We start from the raw sequence: 23,133 nt of genomic DNA, 5'->3' as shown, positions 1-23,133 counted from the left end.
GGTCGTTACAGTGTTTTCTGTGTACAGGATGACATCATTTCACAAGAAAAGACGTCGTGGAATTTTGACAGTTGGAACAAAAGCCAGGAGGGACACCGGCCCTCCAGGACCAGGATTGGAGACCCCTGATTTAGACCAATCAAACCCAAAACCCCATCCATATCTTCAAACATCCAGTGAAGCAGACTCATATCAGCTCCTGACACTGCTCCCTACTGCAAACACAGCTCTCATATCATGTCCTGACAAAGCTCTAAGAGATCCAGCTCTTGTACTGAGGGATTAACTCAGAGTTAAGACCCTGCACAATGTTTTCCCTGTTTAATTTTCCATGCCGGATCAATACTATAATGAGATTAGCCTCCACAGACTCAAGGTATTCTTTAATCAAAGCAGATAATAGGGTAGGGCTGTTTACTTGTGTCATTTGTGTTCAATTGAGACCTTAAATATTACATTAGATTGTTTTAATTGTGGCTTTAAGGAGAAGTGGTTTAATCCTTCAACCTAATTTTGTTTAATCTCATATCAAAGGCCAGAAGGAAACAAGGGGCTATTTCTTCTGTTTCCAAAGACTCACAGAAGCGACTGAGTGATAAGGAGGCTGGTTTGTTTCAGTTTTTCAGCACTTGCTGTGTGTCTCAGAGTGGGTTCAGTTCAGTATAACGTCGCATATCCGATCCCCTGGGGACATTTTTGCTTTAAAAGTAAGCAAACATAAACAAGATTAATTAGGCCACAAATATACAGTGTTGCTATGCGGTTTGCTATAAGCCATCTCCACGCAATGCTTTTTTAAAAAAATAAAATACAAAACAAACAGTAAATGTACAGTAACCTGCAACTGATGGCTCCTTTCTTAACTCTAGAAGTCCCTGCCTCCCTAGTTTTGCTTTCTTAATATCTCTGTCACTGTACTTTGCATTCTGTTTATGAAGCTTGCTTTGTTTAATTCAAATGCATTTAAAAGCTACATCAACACGCTGCCAATATCTGCAAATGTGCACTCCACCATATAAACACATTGCACAAAAAAAGCTTTCTCGACTGGTGTATTGAAATGTAACTGCTACATGCAGCTGACTGACACAAGCACACAGCCCGCCTCTCTTAAAGGGGAACGCACCAAAAGGCTGATTGCTAGAACACTTTCTTTCTGTTTCCATCGCGGACGCTGCATTTGCTGCCAATGCCATTACTCTCGTAGCCTACTCTTAATATTTATTTATTTATTTATTTATTTATTTATTTATTTAGCGAGACGGTTAATTGATCAGGGCGGTTAGGTGATGCTCCAGTTTTTTTTTAAAAAAATTTCTCCAAATTGGGAATGCCCAATTATTATTGTTTCTCCCCTTCACCGTGACAATTCCCCACACAGCTCAGGGACCCGAGGTTCAGTGGGAGTCCGCCGATCCCACAAGCCAAATCGGCATCTTTTTACACGCAAGCCACTGACCTCTGGAGGACAAAGACCAGCCCAGCAAATCTCCGCCCCTGGCCTGTAGGGGTCTCCGCAGAGCGGGGAGGAGAGACAGTCTAAGCCGGATCCCACCTCCCCAACCCCGGTAGCGCCAAAGCCAATGCGGTGCCCCCCCTGGAGTCCCCAGCGAAGACCAGCTGCCTCGCACAACCAGGATTTGAACTTGCGATCCCTGCACGCCGCGCTGCAGTGCTTTTGCCCTTCCAGACTTATTTTTGCTTTAAATCTGGTGAAGTCCATTCAATCTGTCACCACACTGTGAAACATGAAACTCCCTTTGCTGCGCGTAAGAATTGAAGTGATGCCAGGTGGAATCGTAAGACTTGCTGCAAACGGAGTGAATCTACAGTGCGACAACGGGATAAATGGGCTTCACCTAATTCACAGTGTAAATTAAGGTCAGGAAAACTAAACAATGTAGAGAAAAATTATAATGGACTTCCAAGAAAGTTCTTCTGCTGATGAGAAGTAAGACATGTTTTTAAATCCTTCATTATTAACCCTGGTGTGCAGGGTGAGTTAGACAGTCAGAGAGTGCAGGTTTGTGTATATAAGTAAATTGGCATTTAAACAAATAATAAAGGTAATCATGCTTTCAGAAATCATAAGAAATTCTAAATCATAAGAGCCACGTTGAGTAGCTCTGTGGTTGTCATAGCTCTCCAGAGCCACCCGTTGGTCAGCTCTGGTCTCCACAGATGTATTTCTTCCTCTGTGACATGATTTCTGTCTGGATTAGATAGAACTGCGGAAGAGAAGAGCTGTTAATGTTATAGAGTTAGAGGACACCCTGCAGTGTTTATAAGAACGCATTACTTTACATTGGCTGTATCCTGTGTGCTATCCCAGAAATGCATTTTTACACAATAGCCTGAGAGCATTGATATTGTTTAGATAAGACAGTTATGTTTTAAAATATATCACTGCGATACAGACAACACGGGATACAGCAAAGGCAAAGCATTTCTCATAAACACTACAGGAGGTTCTGTAACATGTGTGACTGGTTTCACAGCACTCACAGTGGACTGCATTGCCTATTTTAACATTAGGTACAGGAAGATTAGTGTTACATTGATGCTATGAAACCAACCAATTCAGTTTTTTCAAAGTCGATTTTTATACCATGAATATAAAAACAAAACTGCTTTTAATATATAGAAAAATAAACAAAAGATCACACACAGAAAGATGTGATCTCAGCATCCAAGTTATAAATTAAAAGTTACTCAATTGGGGCTAACTTGGCTGATTCTTTCATATTTAAAAAAAAAAAAGATAAGATCCGGTCCTTAAATCAACCATTTTTCTCCATCCTTATTCGAACTTATACACATGAAGTTCCTGACTTCTTTGTGACCTTGCAAGGTTGGGGGTGGAAGCGGGGAGGGGAGGGGGCGGTGGGGGAGCAGTGAGTGGATGAGGGCAGGGCACTTGACATCTAGTCATGCAGCTCCCCACTTCAAATAAGCAAACATTTCACAACCCCCGACCTGGACTGGATGTGCGATTTCTAAATAAATAAATACATTTAAAATTTAGCAAAGCCAAACTCCAGCTCTGGCGTCCTGTCTACAGTCAACCCCAGATCGAATGTTCTTCTCCTGGAGCTGGCATGGGGAATGAAAACAAGCACACTTGTTCCAGGAAGAAAACATCGACCCTGTTTAAGGATTTTGAAGTGTATTTGGAATAGTAAAAACAGCAGCGGCACAGATACCACATGGCAGAGTGTTGTCAGTTTTCCATTGTTGTGTTTGACCTCAGCATAAAGCTTGTGGGTATAGGACTGTGGCACTGAAAGCCCTGCCAAGGCACACGTGTATGTGTTGGTGTGGGGAATAATGGGTTGGCAGGGAGGGGGTTAAACTTCTCCCTGTCAAAACACGTGGGAATGTGGCTGGCGCCGTGAATTGAATAAGTGATTAAATAATTAATTAAGGCTCCAGCCACAGGTGTATAAATAGGGTGATCGCGGGTGTTTGAGAGAATGGTTAGAGTTTATGCTGGGGAAGGTGAAGGTCTGTGTTTCATGTTCCGTGTTCGTGCTGTGCCGTCCATCTTGTATTATTGGGTTTTTTTATTTTTTTAACCCTGTTTATTTTGGCCACCATGCCATTTTGTTTTGTTAGTGTTTTGTTTATTTATAATTCAAGTCTGCATTAGCATGGTTGAAACTTCCTGGGGGAAACAGCTTGCCAGTGACTCTGTTCTTTCACAGGGACCACCATCACAAATCATATCTCTAAAACATCACCAGATGTCCCCACTGTGTTCCCAGAGCTGGGAGTCTCCCACAGAGCTAAAATATGCTCCAAATTCTAATAAAAAAAGGCAAAGTTTCAAAACTGTTTGGATCAAAATAGCATTCAGTCAAGATTTTTTCAATCAAACTGTATTCATAATGGAGTGAATAATGATATTCAAAATGCATCCACATTAACGTAAATGAATGTTAAATCAATGAAAACAATTGCAAAAATAACCTATTTATAGAATCTTTTGTGCTTTTCAAAGCATCTTGCAAAATAACCTGATTAGATTCTAAATGAAAGGAAAATCACTTAAAGACTAAAGATATGTGCGTTTTCTCAGCTGGTTAGGTAAGGTAATGTAAGGTAAGGTAATGGTATATCACAAACCAGACATTTTAATTAAAAAAAATACTAGATGAATTATTTTTGGATCCATCACTACCTTACCTACATTCAAAACTCAATGTAGACAAATCTTTCATATCTCTTTCAGGATAATGGTCAGGCAATGTACAGCAGTGCAGTCTTATCTTATTCAAAATAAACAATATGAGTGTGCTTAATGGGCAAGAAAGGTACAGGTGTTTGTTATTCATAGAATGCCATTGTTTGGTAGAACTGTATTATCATTATATTAGAAGATGAAACAAGATATTTGATAAGAAACACAAGTGGGGGAACAGACAGCAAATGTTCCATCCCTCAGCACCCCATAAAGACACTGGGGTGGCAGAGCCCCACTTTTAATACAGGGTTTAATACAGCTTATCCCTTTTAGGGTGGCAGTGTTAAGATCCGCCACTGTTTAGATCATTAAAATAGAGCTTGGAATATAGTTTGTTATCGTGAAAGGTAAAACAAGGTGGCAGTGAAATTTTTTTGGTTAATTTTTACTGGACAGCAACAGAGAAAACCATAGAATACAGCTGTATACCAAATGTTAAGTGTACTGTGTCTATATCCCAGATGCGCACCTCGCTCTCGTCTTTGACGTCATTATGTCTGGGTTCCACCGTTGTGTGACCTGTCAGGCCAAGTTGCCTGCCAGCGACCCTCATGAGGACTGTGTCGCATGTTTAGGGCCGGACCATGCAGCATCTGCCCTGGCAGACAGGGCATACTGCCAGCTATGTGCGGGGTTTCAAACACGCACCCTACGCCAGAGAGCTAGGAAGGCGGTGGGAGGTCGTTCCCCATCTTCGGGCTCGTCCCACACCGTCTCGGCCCCACCATCGTCTATCGTGTCGCTGCCGGCGACGTCTCAGCCTATGAGCCCATCTTCCCAGCTTACAGCTGGTCAGAGGTCTCCAATTAGGCGTGCTCGGGAACGTTCCCGCAGCCCCTCCTCTCGCGGGGCTTGCCCCCGTCGAGAGTCGCGATCCAGATCTCGATCGCCTCGCCGGAGAAGACACTCCCGCTCCCCTCGAAGGGGTAGACGGCATCAAGACACATCTGGGGTGGCTGAGCTCACCTCCAAGATGTCGCAGTTCATGGAGCTCATGATGGGACAACAATCCCTCCTCATGACTCTAGCGAACGTGGCGCCTCGGGCCCCAGAAATGGTTACCGGACCCAGCGCTAGTCAGCCGATGGCTCCTCCACCAGTTCCCCAGGAAGTAGAGTGGGACGCCGATGCTGTCTCAAGGGACGCATCTGATGCAGACCCGCTCTTTGAAGATACAGAGCCTGAGGTGGCATCCCAGCACTCTGGGCAGGACGACCCTGAAGTGCTGGATACTAATGACCCTATATGGTCAGTGGTGGAGAGGGCAGCCCGCCATCTAGGCGTGGACTGGCCCGCATCAGAGCCAACACGTCGCTCTCTGTTTGAATTGCCATCGGCTCCGCCCATTCAGTCCAGGATGCTCCCGGCATTCCCGGATTTTATTAAGGAGGTGCAGTCCACCTGGGGAGCACCGGCCTCCGCCCCTGCGACTTCTCGCAAGGCTTCGGCCTTCACCATGCACGGGGCGAGCGAAGCTGGGCTGGCGTTGTTTCCGCCAGTGGGCGCCGCGTTCGCCGCGCTAGTAAAGACGCCGACACTTTCGGGGCTGGCTAAGGACCCTTCCTGCCCTAACAGGCAGTGTAGGATTACGGAGGCCCACCTAAAAAAGGGTTATGCCGCGGCTACAGAGCCAGTTAGACTGTCCAACGTGGCCAGCCTCTTGACAGTCTACCAGGCGGTGCTGATTCGCGACCTGCCTGAGTCCCCACCCGTCGGGCTCAGGACCGAGCTGGGTGCAGTTGCACAGCTGTTGGTTAGGTTGGCTCAGCTAAATGCGCGAGCACAGGGCAGGAGCATTGCTTCTTTAGTAGTAGCAAGAAGGCAGCTATGGCTCTCACAGGCCAGGGTACAGGAGCCTGATAAGGCCCCGTTGTTAGATGCTCCTATATCCCCGGGGCACACGTTTGGCCCAGCGGTGGAGGAGATGCTGCAACGCTCCGTCAAGGCGCGTGAGGCGTCGCAGCAGTTGGCTAAGATGTGGCCAAGCAAGCCTTTCCAGCCAAGGCGGCCGCAGGAGCGCCAATGGCGCAGGGCGCCGCCGCAGCAGCAGGCGCACCCACAGGGCAGTAAAACCGCCCCCTCGGGGGTTGCAGCACGCAGCCAACCAGCATTTGCGAGACCGCAGCGCGGAGGGTGGCGCCCCAGAGGAGGTAGCAGACCACGTCCTCGTGGCTCTGGTCAGGCCCCTCGTGAGCGAGCGCAGCCTAAGCAGCCCTGAGAAACCCCGGCAGCCGTTAACCCACCCCTACACTGTTCCACAGCTCCTGTTCTGGCAACAATGCACCAACGACATCTGGGTGCGCAAAACTATAATCACCGGGTACACCCTTCAATTCCGGTTAAAACCCCCCCCCCTTCAGGGGAGTGGTGGTAACTGCAGTGAAGGACTCGGTTCAGTCCTCAGCTCTAAATGCAGAAATACAGGCATTGCTCAAGAAGCGTGCCATTCAACTAGTAGACCCTGCTCTGACCGACCAGGGGTTCTACTCCAAATACTTCCTTGTGCCAAAGAAGGACGGCGGGCTCCGCCCTATTCTAGACCTGCGTGTACTGAACAAATACCTACGGGTGTTGTCGTTCAAGATGCTTACGCACAGGCACATTGTCCAGTCTGTCCGGCAGGGCGACTGGTTTACCACCGTAGACCTCACAGATGCGTACTTTCACGTTCCCATCTGTCCGGGTCACAGGAAGTACCTACGTTTCGCATTTCAGAGCAGGGTCTACGAGTTTTGTGTCCTGCCATTCGGCCTGTCTCTAGCTCCTCGAACCTTTTCGAAGTGTATGGACGCCATTCTAGCCCCCTTGTGGGTTCAAGGCGTTCGACTGCTGAACTATCTGGACGACTGGCTCGTCTGCGCGCAGTCAAAGGAGCAGTTGGCACAGCACACAGTGATGGTTACAGACCATCTTCAGCGGCTAGGTCTGAAGGTCAATCCAGACAAGAGCCGCCTCGTGCCCAGCCAACAGACCGAGTTTTTGGGTCTGCACCTGGACTCAGTGTCCATGGAAGCGACCCTATCGACACAAAGAGTTGCCTCATTAGAGCGGTGTCTCTCCCTATTCAGGTTGAGAGAAACAGTCAGCATGGAGCTCTGTCAGCGCATGCTGGGGTTGATGGCTGCCGCCTCGCAAGCCCTTCCTTTGGGCTTACTACACCAGAGACCTCTGCAGGCCTGGTTCAATGCCTTCGCGTTGCACCCGCGGAGAGACAAGCACCGCAGGTTGAGGGTATCCCGAACCTGCTGGGAAGCATTACGCTGGTGGAGAGTTCAGTCGAACATCCGCCAGGGCGTGCGCTTGGGTCCCATCTTCCGAAGGGAAGTTATCACAACCGACGCTTCCAACCAAGGTTGGGGAGCAGTCTGGAACGGGACAGGGACCCGTGGAGTGTGGTCAGGACCCTGGAGGTCAGCCCACATCAACGCTCTGGAACTCAGAGCAGTGGACCTCGCCCTTCAGCACTTCTTGCCAGTGCTTCTAGACAAGCACGTGTTAGTGCGGTCGGACAACACCACAGTAGTGGCGTATATCAATCGCCAGGGCGGATTGCGGTCCCCAGGTCTTCACCGGATGGTAACGCGGCTGTTGCTCTGGGCTCAACCGCGGTTAGCCTCTCTGCGTGCAGTTCATCTGCCGGGCAGGGTCAATTGCGCAGCGGATCTCCTGTCCAGAGGAGGTCCTCTTGCGGGCGAATGGCGTCTTCACCCTCGGGTGGTAGAGCGCATTTGGGACTGGTTCGGCACAGCGCAAGTCGATCTCTTCGCTTCGCGAGAGACCACGCACTGCCCCCTATGGTTCTCGGTGAAGGACCTCGACAGCCCCCTAGGAGTCGATGCACTGGCTCACGAATGGCCGCCAGGGCTCCTGTACGCATTTCCACCGATTTCGATGCTCCCCGCCTTCTTGGAGAAGGTCAGGGTAGAGCAAGCGACAGTGATTCTGATCGCTCCTCGGTGGCCTCGGAGGATTTGGTTCCCGAGTCTGGTGCAGTTGTTGCACGGTCGCCCGAGGGAGCTCCCTCTGCGAGCGGACCTGTTGTCCCAAGCCCAAGGAGGGCTATGGCATCCGAACCCCAAGCTCATGCAGCTATGGGCTTGGACCCTGAGCGGGAGCGCCTGTCAGCCTTAGGGCTTTCGACGGCGGTTATATCGACCATTCAAAGTGCGAGGGCGCCCTCCACTCGGTCGCAATATACGTATAAGTGGCAATTATTTCAGAGTTGGTGTCTGGCTGAGGGCCATGACCCGGTCTCCTGCCCTATGGCAGTGATATTACAGTTTCTGCAGAAGCTGTTAGACGAGGGTAAGTCTCCCTCTACACTTAAAGTGTATTTGGCCGCTATTTCGGCTTGCCACGTACGCATTGACGGGTTATCACCTGGTTGCCATTTTTTGGCATCTCAGTTTCTGAAAGGCGCAAGACGCTTGCGGCCTCCAAGAACGACCAGTTTACCGTCGTGGAGCCTTGGTGTGGTGCTGGAAGCCCTTGCCAAGGCGCCGTTTGAGCCTCTCCACAGCGTGGATATGAAGCTCATATCTATTAAGACTGCGTTTTTGCTGGCTGTGGTATCAGCAAAACGCGTGAGCGAGTTACATGCACTGTCAGTGCATCCTTCTTGTACTCGTTTTGCAGGAGACGGTTCTAAGGTCTCCATGCGCCCTAATCCGGCCTTTTTACCAAAGGCTATATCCCCGTTCCACATGAACCAGTCAGTCGAGTTGATGGCGTTCCATCCTCCTCCTTTTTCTTCCCCAGAGGAAGAGCGGTTACACATGCTCTGCCCTGTGAGGGCATTGAGGTGTTATATTGACCGCACAAGGACTGTGAGGCAGACAGAACAGTTGTTCATATGCCATGGTTCTAGATCTTTGGGTCAGCCGCTGTCTAAACAGCGCCTTTCCCACTGGATAGTGGATGCTATTAAATTAGCGTATGAATCTGCAGGCCTTCCTCCACCAGGGCAGTTGAAGGCGCATTCTACCAGGGGTATGGCGACATCCTGGGCCCTCTTTCGAGGGGTGCCGGTGTCTGATATTTGCGCGGCAGCCAGTTGGGCTACGCCGCATACTTTCATGAGGTTTTACAGGCTAAATGTGCTGGAATCCTCTGCTCCGTCATTTGGAGCATCTGTGTTGCACTCTATGACGCCTCAGGTTGCGGACGTCTAGAGTAGGTACAACATGGTGTGACTATTCCACCTTGGGACAGGTGTCATTGCGAGCATAGACGCTGAGGCGCAGCTCCGCATATGCCTAGATGTACTGCCTACGCAGTTGCGTTATGACGTAAGTCTGTCCTACTGCCGAGAATCCTCCCTCGCGACGGCTTGGGTACACTGTTCCCATACCTTGATGGTTATTTTCGACTTGAAAGGGAACGATAGGTTGCGGATGCAACCCCGGTTCCCTGAAAGAGAAAATAACCATCAAGCCGCGAGGTCGCTCTGGAGGCCTTCACGGCCTGAAGGGCAAAAGAGGAAGTGACTCTCCGCGCGCTGCGTATAGTAAGCTCCCAAGGGGGCGGGCTTACACGGCAGCTTGCGCGGAGGCCTATCGGCAGCTTTGACATAAAGCTCAGCCAATCCCTACTGCCTGACGGCAATGTCCCATACCTTGATGGTTATTTTCTCTTTCAGGGAACCGGGGTTGCATCCGCAACCTATCGTTCTGTGTTACCATAGCTGGTACGCAGACCACGGTGCACAGCGCCCTCTGCGGGCTGAAAATAAAAAGTACACCCAGCATAATCAAACTGGGCACCTGTGCGGTGCTTCAAGTACATCTGCTGTTTCTTGACTCCATATAAACATAGGCTAGCACTTGTTTTATATTCTCAGCTAAGAGCTTTCATAATATCTGAATAATATGTATTTGATTTATTTAATTGCTATGTGCACGTGATTTTTTAAATTTTTTTATGTCATCTTAAGTTGTTGCATGCCTCATTGTAGATGACACTGCACCCCACTGATATATGTATATGTGCAGCTATAGGGAGCATCTCCAGGGTGATTCGTAGTTTGTGCAACATTATCGGAGCACCACGGGGGCTGGAGGGTGCGGGGGTGGAGAAGACATCTGCATTTGAGTGGAAGTTAAGTCAAAGAATTCTGAACCACCCTGTATATGTTAACCTGCTTCCACTAAACCTGGCTGGCACTGACAGCTCACAAGATTTCATTTTCTCAACATAAGCCAATCTTCATTTCTCAGTAAACTATACAACATGTTGAAAGCAAAATACAGGTCCTAAGTGGGTTTTTTGTTTTCGTTTGTTTTTTTTTTGTTAGTTTTTATTTCTAATTCTTTGCTGACATTTTATGAAGCTTTGCTATACCATGAGAATATTGTGAGGGGGAATTTTTGCCAGGATAGTGTATGTTGCTTGGATTTCAGCTGACGCTGCCAAATATAAAATACTTTTTCAAACAAACAATTAGCATTGGGCCAAGAACTGAAATGAGGCATGCAAACATCTCTGCACAAATTGTTTGCACATTTGGTAAACTTGAATCTTCTTTATAGCTGATTTCTAATTGATTACACTGATTCCGCCAGCAACCAGTTTTGCGGGTCACTGTCATCTCAGGTATACAGAGTGATTAGCTTTTGGCTGTGTTTACTATGGATGCTATACACACTAGACACACTGGGAAACGAATGCTTAAATCTACAGGATCTAAACTATTCTAGTGTATCCGCTTGGATTCCGTTGGAACACGAACAGTCTGAAGTAGCTTCGCTTACCTGTTTATGATATTTGCGCCCATTGTGGGATTGCCTTTGCTTGAGTTTTATTGATTTTTATTTATTTATTTATTTATTGTGACCTGAAAATTAGTCCCAGCTGTTTCAGAATATATTAGATCATCACTAACCAACACCTTTCACATGGACCCAAGATGAGCCTTGATTTTTGAATGGCATTAGCAAACTAAAAATGCAATATATGGACTACTATTATTATTTATTTCTTAGCTGACGCCCTTATCCAGGGCAACTTACAATTGTTACAAGTTATCATGTTATTTTTACATACAATTGCCCATTTATACAGTTGGGTTTTTACTGGAGCAATCTAGGTAAAGTACCTTGCTCAAGGATACGGCAGCAGTGTCCCCACCTGGGATTGAACCCCCGACCCTCCGGTCAAGAATCCAGAGCCCTAACCACTACTCCACACTGCTGTGCTGCTCTACTATGGGTGACATCTGAGTGAATGTGATTGCCTGATTAAAAACAAAGAAAACATTTCTCAGATGCTTCTTTCTAACGATTAAAATGGATACGTTCAGTTTCTAGAAGGTTTATGATATAGAATCTGCTAACAGTTTTGATTTAATTGGGCTGCTTTACTGGAGTGAGTATATCTTATTTAGCGATTGATTTACAATAAAGAATTTCATCTTGGGACATTATGCTCAAACTGCAAATTCCTCTTGAACTTCCTTGTTACGGTTCTTAGTAGTTTTATAAAATATTTTACAGTGTGTGGTGCAGGGAATCGCCACTTGGGTGGCACTGGAGTGCTTTATGCCTAATTAAATGAATCTGCTAATTTGTCCTAACCTGTCCTAGGTTTTTCCTTCAGACCCACAAATGAAGTCACTCCACATACAAGAAAAAAGACTTAAAGGGGTTGTTGCTAACAGAATAATTGCAGACATCTCAGCTGTTGTGCATTTCCATTCACTGTATACACTGTCTGCCTACTTTATTAGGATCTGTACTTCATATCAGGCTGGACCACCATTTACCCTGATCACAGCCTTGACACGACATGGCATAGACTCCACAAGCTGCTGGAAGGTGTCTCGAGGGAACTCATTCAGTCATAACAGCTGCATTTCACGCAGGTGGTGCAGAGAGGTAGGCGGAGGGCCGTGATGGCGATTGCATCTTTTTATGATCTGGGGATCAGGGTGGCCACGAAGGTGCCTGCAGCAATCAATGGCAATCCCAGCCCTCTAGTGCTTATTTTTTTCAATTTACAATACTTTGACATTTCACTAGGCTTTGCTCTACCATATGAGTAAGGACAGTGTATATTGATTTATAAGAGCCAGTGCTGAGTGCTACTCTGTGTGGAGGAAAAATGCTGTATTTTACTTTAATACTTTTTTCTTTTTTTATAATCATATTCTTTCTGTACATCATTGGCAGCATAACTGCCATTAGACAATCACAGATGCACTGTACAAGCATATCAAGAAAGAGCTCCGGTTGTCCTGTCGTATCCACATCCAGGAAGCCCCCCACCATGGTACGGCAGAACTTGCCAGACCGCTCAGATCCCAGACTGAGTTCCCTTACCTTCCTGCCGTGCTAATTCAGGTGACTTGCAATTGTAAACAATAAGAAGGCTGTATCACACTGTGAAACTATTGGTTAGTTTACAGTCCACCTTTTCTAATTGGATAAAGCCCCATCCAAGCCCCATCCATAAGTGTCTGCTTTCAGAAGAACTTCATCTCCAGACCATCTATGCAAGTTATAGGCTTACAAATCTCTGCATGTTACAGTAAACTACTGAATACTAGTACGAGTTAATTTTAGATCCTAGTCAATAAACTCATTACTCATTTAAATCCTGCTCTTGAATCTGCCGATACTCATTAAATCATTTGATTGAACCAAGAACATGAGATTGATTTAAGCCAATAATGATCAGCATTATTTTGAATGTGTCCTAAATCAACCCTTTGTTTTGCACAGTGGATAAATACATTTGGTTTACAAAGTATTTAAAAATTGATTATCATTAAGCATATTACTAAAATAAATCTGACACCTGTCATGGACAATATTAAGGGAAGCCAAGATATTTCACAAGCAAGGGGACTGAGCAAGGTCAAACAGGCAACATGACCCAGTTCAGTAATTCTGCTTTTAACTTTCTAACCACTGGAAGTGTAGCATATGGTATGAAACTTGCTTTCCTATTTGCACAGACCACCTGGGAATTAATCGAACAGATTGAGATCTGGTTAGGAGAACAAAGTCTATAGATGTGTCAGTATGGTGTAAATCTAAAGTGTGCCTGTTAATTATTTAATTGTCTATATATTTACTGAACACAGTGCGTTTGAAGCATGAGGCATATTCGCAGAACTGTACTATAGGTCCCACGGAGCCTGTCATGTAACATCCTAACTGGTCTTTCACAGAGCTCTGCAGAGACTTCACTAGAAAGAGAGCAACCCCAGAGCTGCAATGAAACAAATAAAGAAATACATACAGTTCATCAGTATTGGACAGCTGTGTATTTAACTTCCCTCAAGATGACCTTACAGTACCTGCCCCACGCTTCTGTAAATGCCAGCTATAACTGCAAGCGACTGGATTAGGAATTGTTTCCTGGTGCTGTAAGAGGACCACCCTGTGTGCTTGGTGCTGTCAGAGGATCACCCTGTGTGCTCGGTGCTGTTAGAGGATCACCCTGTGTGCTTGGTGCTGTAAGAGGATTACCCTGTGTGCATGCTTGAAGACTTGGGCCCAGATATTCGAAGCGATGCGCAATCCCCTCGCAAAATTTGTGCTTTTGCTCAAAAAATTATATTTATATTATATTCAGTTATAGCAGTTCTTTGCTCAATTTGCAAATGTGTTTGTGCCTCGCAAAACCACCTGCACATTCATTACCAATATAGCAGAAATGCACAAGAGCTACACGTGAATGCGCAGAATTGGAATACTACATGACAATGGACTGTTAACAATATCCTGCCAAGTAGCTATCATAGGTGTACTGTACATACCAATATTCCTCAGACGAGTCTACACTCAAATGTAACCTGCACATGGAATACAGAATCAAAGCTCAACACACATCAGTAGCATTGGCACCCCTGAACTTGCATGCCTACCACCACAAATATATACATAAGCTACTAAATGGAGAAATGAAACAATGGACCACAGGATAGTGTAGGCTGTTCAACATATAACTTAAATAAAAATATATTGTAGCGACTTGCTAACCTGGATGAGTGTCAATATGAAGGAGACAGACAAAATATCTCTGTAGCATCAAACTCCACTCTTTATTTTACAGAAACGCGCCTGTCAGCCGGTGTTCTGAGTAACTCCAACCCGTGCTCCTTACATTATACATAAACATATTTGCAGAAGTGTGGACTGTAAACCAAACCCACAATGCTGAAAACACTACTCTATTCGGAAGCCCCGAAGACTGGAATCTCAGCAAGGAGACGGCCAAGAACGCTGCCTGTGGATGCAGTCTGCACATGTGCATCCCTTACTCATACTTCTACCACACCTGTATGGCATAGTCAATAGCAAGGAATGCAGATCATGGGTGTCAAAGTATGCTTCTGATATCAATGACAAATAAATAACAATATTAAAAATAAAATGTCAGATGTGTCCTTATACCTGAGTGTGGAAATACCGGGTGAGTGGCATGAAAAAGAAAGGGAGCTTTTGGAGAGTGCAACTATAGGGATATTTTACAGATTTAGCCCTTTAGCTTTGCCAAGATTGCTGAGGATTGGGCACTTAGCTAAACACATGTATGGTAATGAAAACATTCTGCGCATTGCAAACCTGTCACGCTTATTGCAAAACTTTTTCATTCAAATTTGGTCTTTGGAGCAATTCAAATAATTTTGTGCTTCAGCATATGAAATTTGCGCACATGCATACATTTGTATCTAATGTTTATCATTATCACAGGCATTAGCATGGCTAATAATTTTGACAGGTGTCACACAAATATGAGTTCATGTTACTTATTCTAATTAATTTACATTTTTTGACTTCCTTGTTTTCTGTTACAGTACCATCTGTTTTTTTTTCTTTCTTTCTCAGTATTAGCCGTGATCCCGCTTATCAAACCGCTATTGCTCCGTGTCTGGACTGATCTGATTTTTGTAATGTGTTTTTTTGTATGAACTGTCACCCTGAATAAGGTTGTCTGTTATAAGAAAATTCATACATACATTAGCACCCTTTGATTAGTTCCTCTATATAATTGGAACCAAAAGAACAGGGAAAAAAAACATGGGGGGAAACACACTGGAACCGGACCGTGGCCATTTTGGACATGGAAGGAAGAGAAGCAGCAGTGGAGCCTAAGCAATAAATACATTGAAGAGAAGCAGAAGGAAATAAACCGGCACAACTAAATACAGCGAAGACTCTACGTCACAGAAAAGAAAGTTAAGTACTCTTTGCATTGTTGAGAATACTGTTTCACAAGGGACTGCAAGTATAACTTGTGTTGTTTATGTAAACGTCCTGTTCAATGGATGCCAGTGTTATTGTTAACTGTTACACGACTCCAGTACATAGGGACTGTGAATGGAATAAAATAATTTTGAAATCCTCCAGTGGGAATGAACTATACTGTTAACTTACCATGTGGCTATTAAATGATGGTATCCCTGGGAAAACCTTTGGTATTTTAGGTGGTATAAGTGTTCTTGCTATTGACATTTCTTAGTGAAAAAAACTGTGTTCTGTTTTTTTTTGTTTGTTTGTTTTGACATAATAAAGAACAACCATTTTACATACCTGTTTGTGTGGCTCCTGGGGGGTCTAGTGGTCAGTCTGAGATCCAAACAACCTGGGGGGTATAGAAGAGAAGGTTATTATAAAAAATCTACTTGGCTGTAAAGTCATGCAGACCTAACCCCTGACATTGATACCCCACAGCCAGGCACCATTCAAACACATTGAGCACAGCGGAAAGCCTAGGGAATACATTTCAACTGATCCGAATACAAACACTCTTCAGTTCTAGCTGCCAGCTTTAGATATGAATTATGCCGGCTAGATCAGCCAGAGTATCTTTATGGTAGCGTCATTGTTACAGAGTTGGGTATAAACCGACAACCATGCACACTCCAAACAAGAGTCTAAATCACTATGCAAAAGAGCCAGGCTCATCTGCAGGTTTGGTTATAGAGCTTTTAACCTCATTGGCAGGGGTCAGAATCTGCAACGGCAGTGCATCACACAGCATTGCCGGCAGTGCATCACATAGCATTGCCTGTTACACCAGCGTTGCTGGATGGCCTATGTTAAGGTTGACATACGTCAGTGACTGGGAACTACTGTGGAACTGAAGAGCAACTCAGACAAAGCACCTTAAACATACCCTGCATTGGGCATTACTACTATGGTCTAGTGCAGGGGTTTTCAACTGGGGGTATAAGGGTCATAGGGGGTAAACAGGACTTTATTGTATATGTATATTTTATACATATACATGCACTACTTAAATTATTATCCACGTGATGCATGATTTTGATTGAACAGGATTCCACTTTGATATTATGCGTGGCTGCATTTTAGTAACAGCAATGAGCGGCTGGTTGAATTCTTTTCGGTGTTTGAACATCCAAATTATCCTGTGTATCATTTCTTGAGTCAAAAATGATTCTGCGTCATCATCTCACTGAGGGATCCCATGAGATTGTGTTGAGTATTTGCAGCTTCAGTGTGTTGAGACTGCAAGTGGCTCAGTCAGAAAAAATTTCGCGAGATCAGGTTAGTAAAAACTTTTGAATTTTTTTTGCGGAAAATTCTTGAAGAAATTAATAATAATAATATTTTACGTTAAGTCAACTGATAGTGGGGAGATGCCTCTCATAAGATACAGAAATGGCACAAAAATCGGTTGACCTGCTCAGTATTTTGTCAAGTGCTCATGAGACTCCAGTAACAAATGTTAAACACGAAAATAAACCATGTAATCTGAAACTGGCAAAAAACAGGAAAGTTGTCAGAATAATGTAAAAGTGCAAGTCACCGAAGGTATCGGTGAAAAGAGAAAGCAGAAAAGAAAACATGACATGGTGTTTAGTGGTGTGGAAAACGAAACCGACACTTTAAGAATTTTCTTTTTAAAAACTGCGTGATACTTCACAAGATAGAGGCTATACAAGTACTGCCAGTGAACTTGCACAATTTGGGAAAATTGTCAATAAAAGACAATTTTGGACAATTAAAGCAGTCCGTGGAACATTCCTGGCATAGCCAGGAATATTGGGAAACAGTTGAGCACGGTTCTGACGAAGATATTGAACAGTCTTTGTCTGGAGAAGGTTCCAGAAAAAGGGGGCCACAGGTTAACACACCTGAACTAATTAATTAAGCCGTGGACTGCATCCAGAGTGATGTAACGCCAAAAGTGCAGACACAGGATAGTTTGCTTTCAGACATAGCTGAGAAAATAGAAACAAAAGAAAAACTCTCAGAACCAGTTAACTCAGTTAGCAGATATGGTAAATAAACTGTAAATAAACAGAAAAAACGGATTTAGGTTGGAAAAGCCACAACACACAAACTCCTTTCAACAGAAGAAAGGGGAAATGAAAAGTCTAAGGCAGTAGGTCACAAACAGGAGGACACCCAAGAGAGCGAAAAATTTAGACTTTCACAAACTGATTTTACTGTAGTATTGCCTGATGAATTTGAAGGAGGTAGATTATGTAAATTTGTTAGTGAATGGGAAAAACTTTCATCAGACAAGCATGTATTAGACATTGCTTTTCATTGTCATATTGAGTTTATTGCAGGGAATAAACCTTTCCCCATTCTACCTAGGAAAACAATTGTTTTTCACAAAAATGAGTATAGTTATTGATAAATACATTTTTAACATGTTGTCCAAAGGTATAATTCAAGTAGCAGAACACAGTGCTGATGAAGTGATTTCTAATGTTTTTACAAGACCAAGAAAGGATGGGTCTTATAGACTTATACTACATTTAAAATAATTCAATAAATTAGTGGATTATCATCATTTTAAATTTGAATCTATTTTATCTGCTATAAAATTAATATCACAGGATTGCTATATGGCTTCAGTGGATCTCAAACATGCCTATTACTCTGTGCCTATGGCAGCTGAGCATAGTAAATACCTCAGATTTGAATGGGAAGGTATACTGTACCAATTTACTTGCATGCCCAATGGACTGTAATGTGTTCCCAGACTGTTTACAAAATTGCTAAAACCAGTTTCAGCTACTCTTAGATGGCATGGAATTGATATAGTGTCCTATATTGATGACACACTAATTCAAGGTGAAATTAAAGCAATATGTAAAGAAAATGTCAAGACTACAGTGCAGACATTCCAAAATATGGGATTTATTGTTCACCCTACTAAATCAGTTTTTCAGCCAGAAAAAACATATTTCTTTTTTGGGATTTATTTTAAATTCAGAGTCTATGACAGTAAAATGAACAGTAGAAAAGGCATTACATCTAAAGAAAACTTGTATAGAGTTTAGGTGCAAGCAGGAAGCCACAATTCGTGAGACAGCAGAAGTTATAGGATATTTAGTGTCCAGTTTTCAGGGTGTAGAGCATGGTTAGTTTCACTACAGATCGTTTGAAAAGGGAAAAATTCAAGAACTGAAACTTAACAATGGGAATTTTGAGGCTTACATGAACATTACAGAGGACATGAAACTTGATCTTACTTGGAGGATTGACAGCATTCTTACAGCACAAAAAAGGATGTATCATATTAATGCAGAGTATGTTTTAAGATCAGATGCTTCCACAGCAGGTTGGGGAGCAGAGCTTAAGGGAAAAGCTGCAGGGGGGCGATGGACTGATACAGAATCTAAGAGACATATAAATGAATTGGAGATGATAGCAGCATTATTTGCTTTGAAAGCTTTATGTCATGATTTATCAAACACTCACATTCAACTACAGTTGGATAATGTAACCGCAGTTACTTATATTAATAACATAAGTGGAATACAATCTATGCAATGTAATTCTATTGCACAAAACATTTGGATGTGGAGTTTAAATAAGGACATTGTAACAAACTGGAGGGGTACCCTGCGGGATACTCCTCTCCACGGCTTCCACCGACGAGCACAGACACGTAGAGATTGCAGGCAAGTAACTTTTATTTACAATATTCACACACAAGAGACTCTTTAAATCACTGAATGCCCTGTACGGGACACTAACTGTCTCACTTCTTCGCCCCTCTCTATCTAGTATAGAATACCAAGTCCCTACAGGTCGGAGCCTGTAGAAGTCCGCTCCCGAGGAAGGGTCCGCGTAGACTCTCCCTGTGGTATGAGCTTGGTAATCCACGTAGTCCACCCGCTACCTCTGCGGGGTAATCCTGCAACACGGGTAAGTATCCACGGACTCCTCGCTCGCTGCAGGCTCTCTGGCCCAGAGGTAAGAACCGCACCGACTCCCTCTGCTGGAGTCTCGCTGCAGCACAGGCAAGGACAGCGCCGACTCCCTCTGCTGGAGCCTCGCTGCAACACAGGAACAGATAAGTACAGCGCCGACTCCCTCTGCTGGAATCTCGCTGTAACACAGGTAACAGGTAAGTACAGCGCCGACTCCCTCTGCTGGAATCTCGCTGTAACACAGGTAACAGGTAAGTACAGCGCCGACTCCCTCTGCTGGAATCACGCTGCCACACAGGTCACAAGTACCGGGAAGACTCTTGGTTGGAGTATGTAATGGGGCCCTGAATAAGAGCTCCTGGATGAACACTCCTGTGCCCCGCCTCCTAAGCAAGACGTGCCCAACGGCGTTGATGACTGTATCCAGACTGTGGGGACGAACCCCGGCAGCCAGTGTCCTGGGTGGTTCCAGAGCCCCCCTGTGTACAACGTGCTTATTTTCCTGTTACAATAAAACGTGTCCTGCAAACCAAACTGTTGTTTTCGTCCGCTTTCTTTTCCCTTTTATTTCTACCCGCTGCTCCTGCAGCGCGTACTCATACAGTCTCTTTTCAAGTCCCGGATCCCTCACACAGACACACAGTCGGCCGCCGTGACGGTCCTCAACCGACACGGAAGCTGCGGAACTGTTTTACTTAATACTGACGAGCGGCGTCCACACAAACGTTTAAATAAAACAAATTATACTAGCAAAACAAAAGGCTACCTCACCAAGAGGGAAACCGCTCACAATTTACACAAAACAAAACTCTTGTTCACAAAACAAAACCCGTTCGCTTTACCTTGCGAAGTTTTAACAACACTCTCTGCTCTCTGGGTATTTCCTGCAGGACAATCCGGCGGTGCTCCCCACGATCACCCCCGTCCTGTCCTACCCTACTTCCTTATATACCCCAGGAACCCCGCCCTACCAATTAGTGCTCAGGTTCCTGGGTGCTGTTTGCTTCATTTTCTGTAGTAACGCCGCCATTCCTTAAAGGCGACGTTACTTCTTTCTTACATATCCTCTTCCCCAGCTCCAACCTATCGGTTAGAGCGGCCCAACTAACCCCGTGTTTTCTCGACAGCCCATCCGCGTTTGCATTTTGAATCCCCCGTCTATGTTCAATCCTGAACTTATATGGCTGCAAAGCTAAAAACCAGCGGGTTACCCTAGCATTTTTCTCCTTATTCTCTTTCATGAATTTTAGGGGTGCATGATCTGTCACTAGGGTAAATTCTCTGCCTAACAGATAATATTTCAACGCCTCAATTGCCCACTTCATTGCCAAGCATTCTTTTTCAACCACGGCATATCTTCTTTCTCGTGGTAGAAGTTTTCGGCTTAAGTACCCTATGGGGTGTTCCTCCCCCTCAACTATCTGCGACAACACTGCCCATAAACCTACTTCCGATGCATCTGTCTGTAATATGAAAGGCTGGGAAAAATCGGGTACCTTCAACACCGGGCTGTCACACAGTATCTGTTTAATAGCTTTAAACGCTTTATCAGCCTCGGGGCTCCACTTAACACGGACCGGGGCCGATTTTTTTATTAAATCTGTAAGGGGTGTGGCAATGGAGGAAAACTCCGGCACAAACCGTCTATAATATCCTGCTAACCCTAAGAAGGCTCGTACTTGTTTCTTATCTCTTGGTATCGGCCAATTTGTAATTGCCTCTACCTTGCTCGTTTGTGGTTTGACTTTACCGCCCCCTACGACAAACCCCAAGTATTGCGCTTCCTGTAAGCCCACAAAACATTTCTCCGGGTTTGCAGTTAATGCTGCTTCCCGTAAAGACTGTAATACGGCGTTCACTTTTTCAAGATGCGTCTCCCACGAATCGGTAAATATCACAATGTCATCGATGTAAGCCGAAGCATACTGTGCATGAGGTCTTAATATGATGTCCATAAGCCGTTGGAAGGTGGCGGGTGCGCCATGCAATCCAAATGGCATTACCTTATATTGGAACAGTCCTAGGGGTGTGGCAAATGCAGTTTTTTCCCTAGACTTAGGGCTGAGGGGAATTTGCCAATACCCCTTTGTGAGGTCTAAAGTAGTTAAGTACTTCGCCGAACCTAATCTTTCAATCAACTCATCGACTCTAGGCATAGGATATGAATCAAATTTCGATACCTGGTTGAGCTGACGAAAGTCATTACAAAACCGCCAAGTTCCGTTGGGTTTGGCCACCATCACAATTGGACTGTTCCACGGACTCGAGGACTCCTCGATGACGTCCAGCCTTTTCATCGCTTCGACCTCGCGAACGACTTCGTTCCGTTGGGCCTCCGGGATCCTATAGGACCTAACCCGGACACACACCCCCGGGGGTGTGTGGACCTCATGTTGGATAACCGTTGTTCTTCCTGGCATGGAAGAAAACACATCGCGGTTAGCTTTCACACATCGCTGTACCTCTTGGACTTGTTGGGGCGTAAGGGAGGGACCTATATTAACTGATCTCCCTTCCAGTCCCTTCCCGTCTTTTCCCAAGGCTACCAATGCGACCAACTCCTCCCGGTCCACCCACGGTTTAAGAAGGTTAATGTGGTACACTTGTTCTTTCTTTCGTTTATCCGTCTGCCTTACTTTATAATTAACTTCTCCCACTGGAGCTATTATTTCATACGGGCCTTGCCACTTAGTGAACAGTTTACTCTCTGGGGTTGGTACTAATACCATAACCCGGTCTCCGGGTGAAAATTTCCGGCGTACTGCCGACCTGTTATACTGACCTGCTTGTCGGGCCTGTGCTTCCTCCATATGGGCCTTTACTATGGGTGTTATTTTTGCAATTCGGTCTCGAACCTGTAGGATATAATCTACCACATTACGTCCTGACGAAGATTGAGCTTCCCACGTTTCCTTAGCTATATCCAGAATGCCCCTGGGCTGTCTCCCATATAATAATTCAAACGGAGAGAACCCGGTTGAGGACTGTGGTACCTCCCGAACAGCAAACATCAAATAGGGCAATAGGAGGTCCCAGTCCCTCCCGTCTTTGGAGGCCACTTTCCTTAGCATCGACTTCAGGGTCTTATTAAACCTCTCCACAAGTCCGTCCGTTTGAGGATGGTACACTGACGTTCTAATAGGGTTAACCTTAAGGGTAGTACAGAAATCTCTCATCAACTGGCTCATAAAAGGAGTACCCTGGTCCGTCAACACCTCCTTCGGAATACCTACTCGAGAGAACAAGTGTATTAATTCCTTAGAAATAGTTTTAGATGCCGTGTTTCGTAAAGGGATGGCTTCTGGATATCTGGTAGCATAGTCTAATATGACTAGGATATATTCATGACCCCTAGCCGACTTATTCAAGGGCCCCACCAAATCCATCGCTATTCTTTCAAACGGGACTTCAATAATCGGGAGGGGTTGTAACGGTGCTCGGAAACCTGGATTTGGACTCGCTAACTGACATTCTGGGCATGACCTACAGTATCGATCCACTGCCTTTCTAATGCCTAACCAATAGAACCTTCTCAATATTCGTTGCAGGGTTTTTTCAGATCCTAAATGTCCCCCAAACAGATGTGAATGGGCCAAATATAACACCTGAGATTGGAAAGCCTGCGGAACCAACAACTGTTCTACTGGTTCTTGATTAAGCTGAGTACAGCGATACAGTAGATCGTTTTTTATTATAAAATGCTCAAGCGGGTTAACCACCGTATTTTCAACCCTGCTGCCATTTATCG

At 45.0% G+C, this 23,133-nt stretch overlaps 1 protein-coding gene across 1 annotated transcript; it reads right to left on the bottom strand.

The window, feature by feature from the left end:
• Positions 1 to 2,162: 2,162 nt before the first annotated feature.
• LOC131701931 (retrovirus-related Pol polyprotein from transposon 17.6) lies at positions 2,163 to 21,809 on the bottom strand. The gene is made up of 2 exons (XM_059002770.1): positions 20,834 to 21,809; positions 2,163 to 2,228 (listed from the first exon to the last, which is right to left on the bottom strand). The coding sequence occupies exons 1-2, from the start codon at positions 21,803 to 21,805 to the stop codon at positions 2,163 to 2,165; spliced, it is 1,038 nt and encodes a 345-aa protein (XP_058858753.1). The 5' UTR covers positions 21,806 to 21,809.
• Positions 21,810 to 23,133: the final 1,324 nt, after the last annotated feature.

Source organism: Acipenser ruthenus, chromosome 28 (genome assembly GCF_902713425.1).
Source record: "Acipenser ruthenus chromosome 28, fAciRut3.2 maternal haplotype, whole genome shotgun sequence".
NCBI lineage: Eukaryota > Metazoa > Chordata > Actinopteri > Acipenseriformes > Acipenseridae > Acipenser > Acipenser ruthenus.
This window is presented reverse-complemented; position numbering and strand designations above follow the sequence as displayed.

Coding starts and splice junctions, on each gene's coding strand:
- LOC131701931 (XM_059002770.1), bottom strand. CDS start 21,805: ATGCCAGGAAGAACAACGGTTATCCAACATGAGGTCCACACACCCCCG. Junction 2,229..20,833: donor TACAGACAGATGCATCGGAA/GTAGGTTTATGG, acceptor TCTCTTCCGCAG/TTCTATCTAATCCAGACAGA.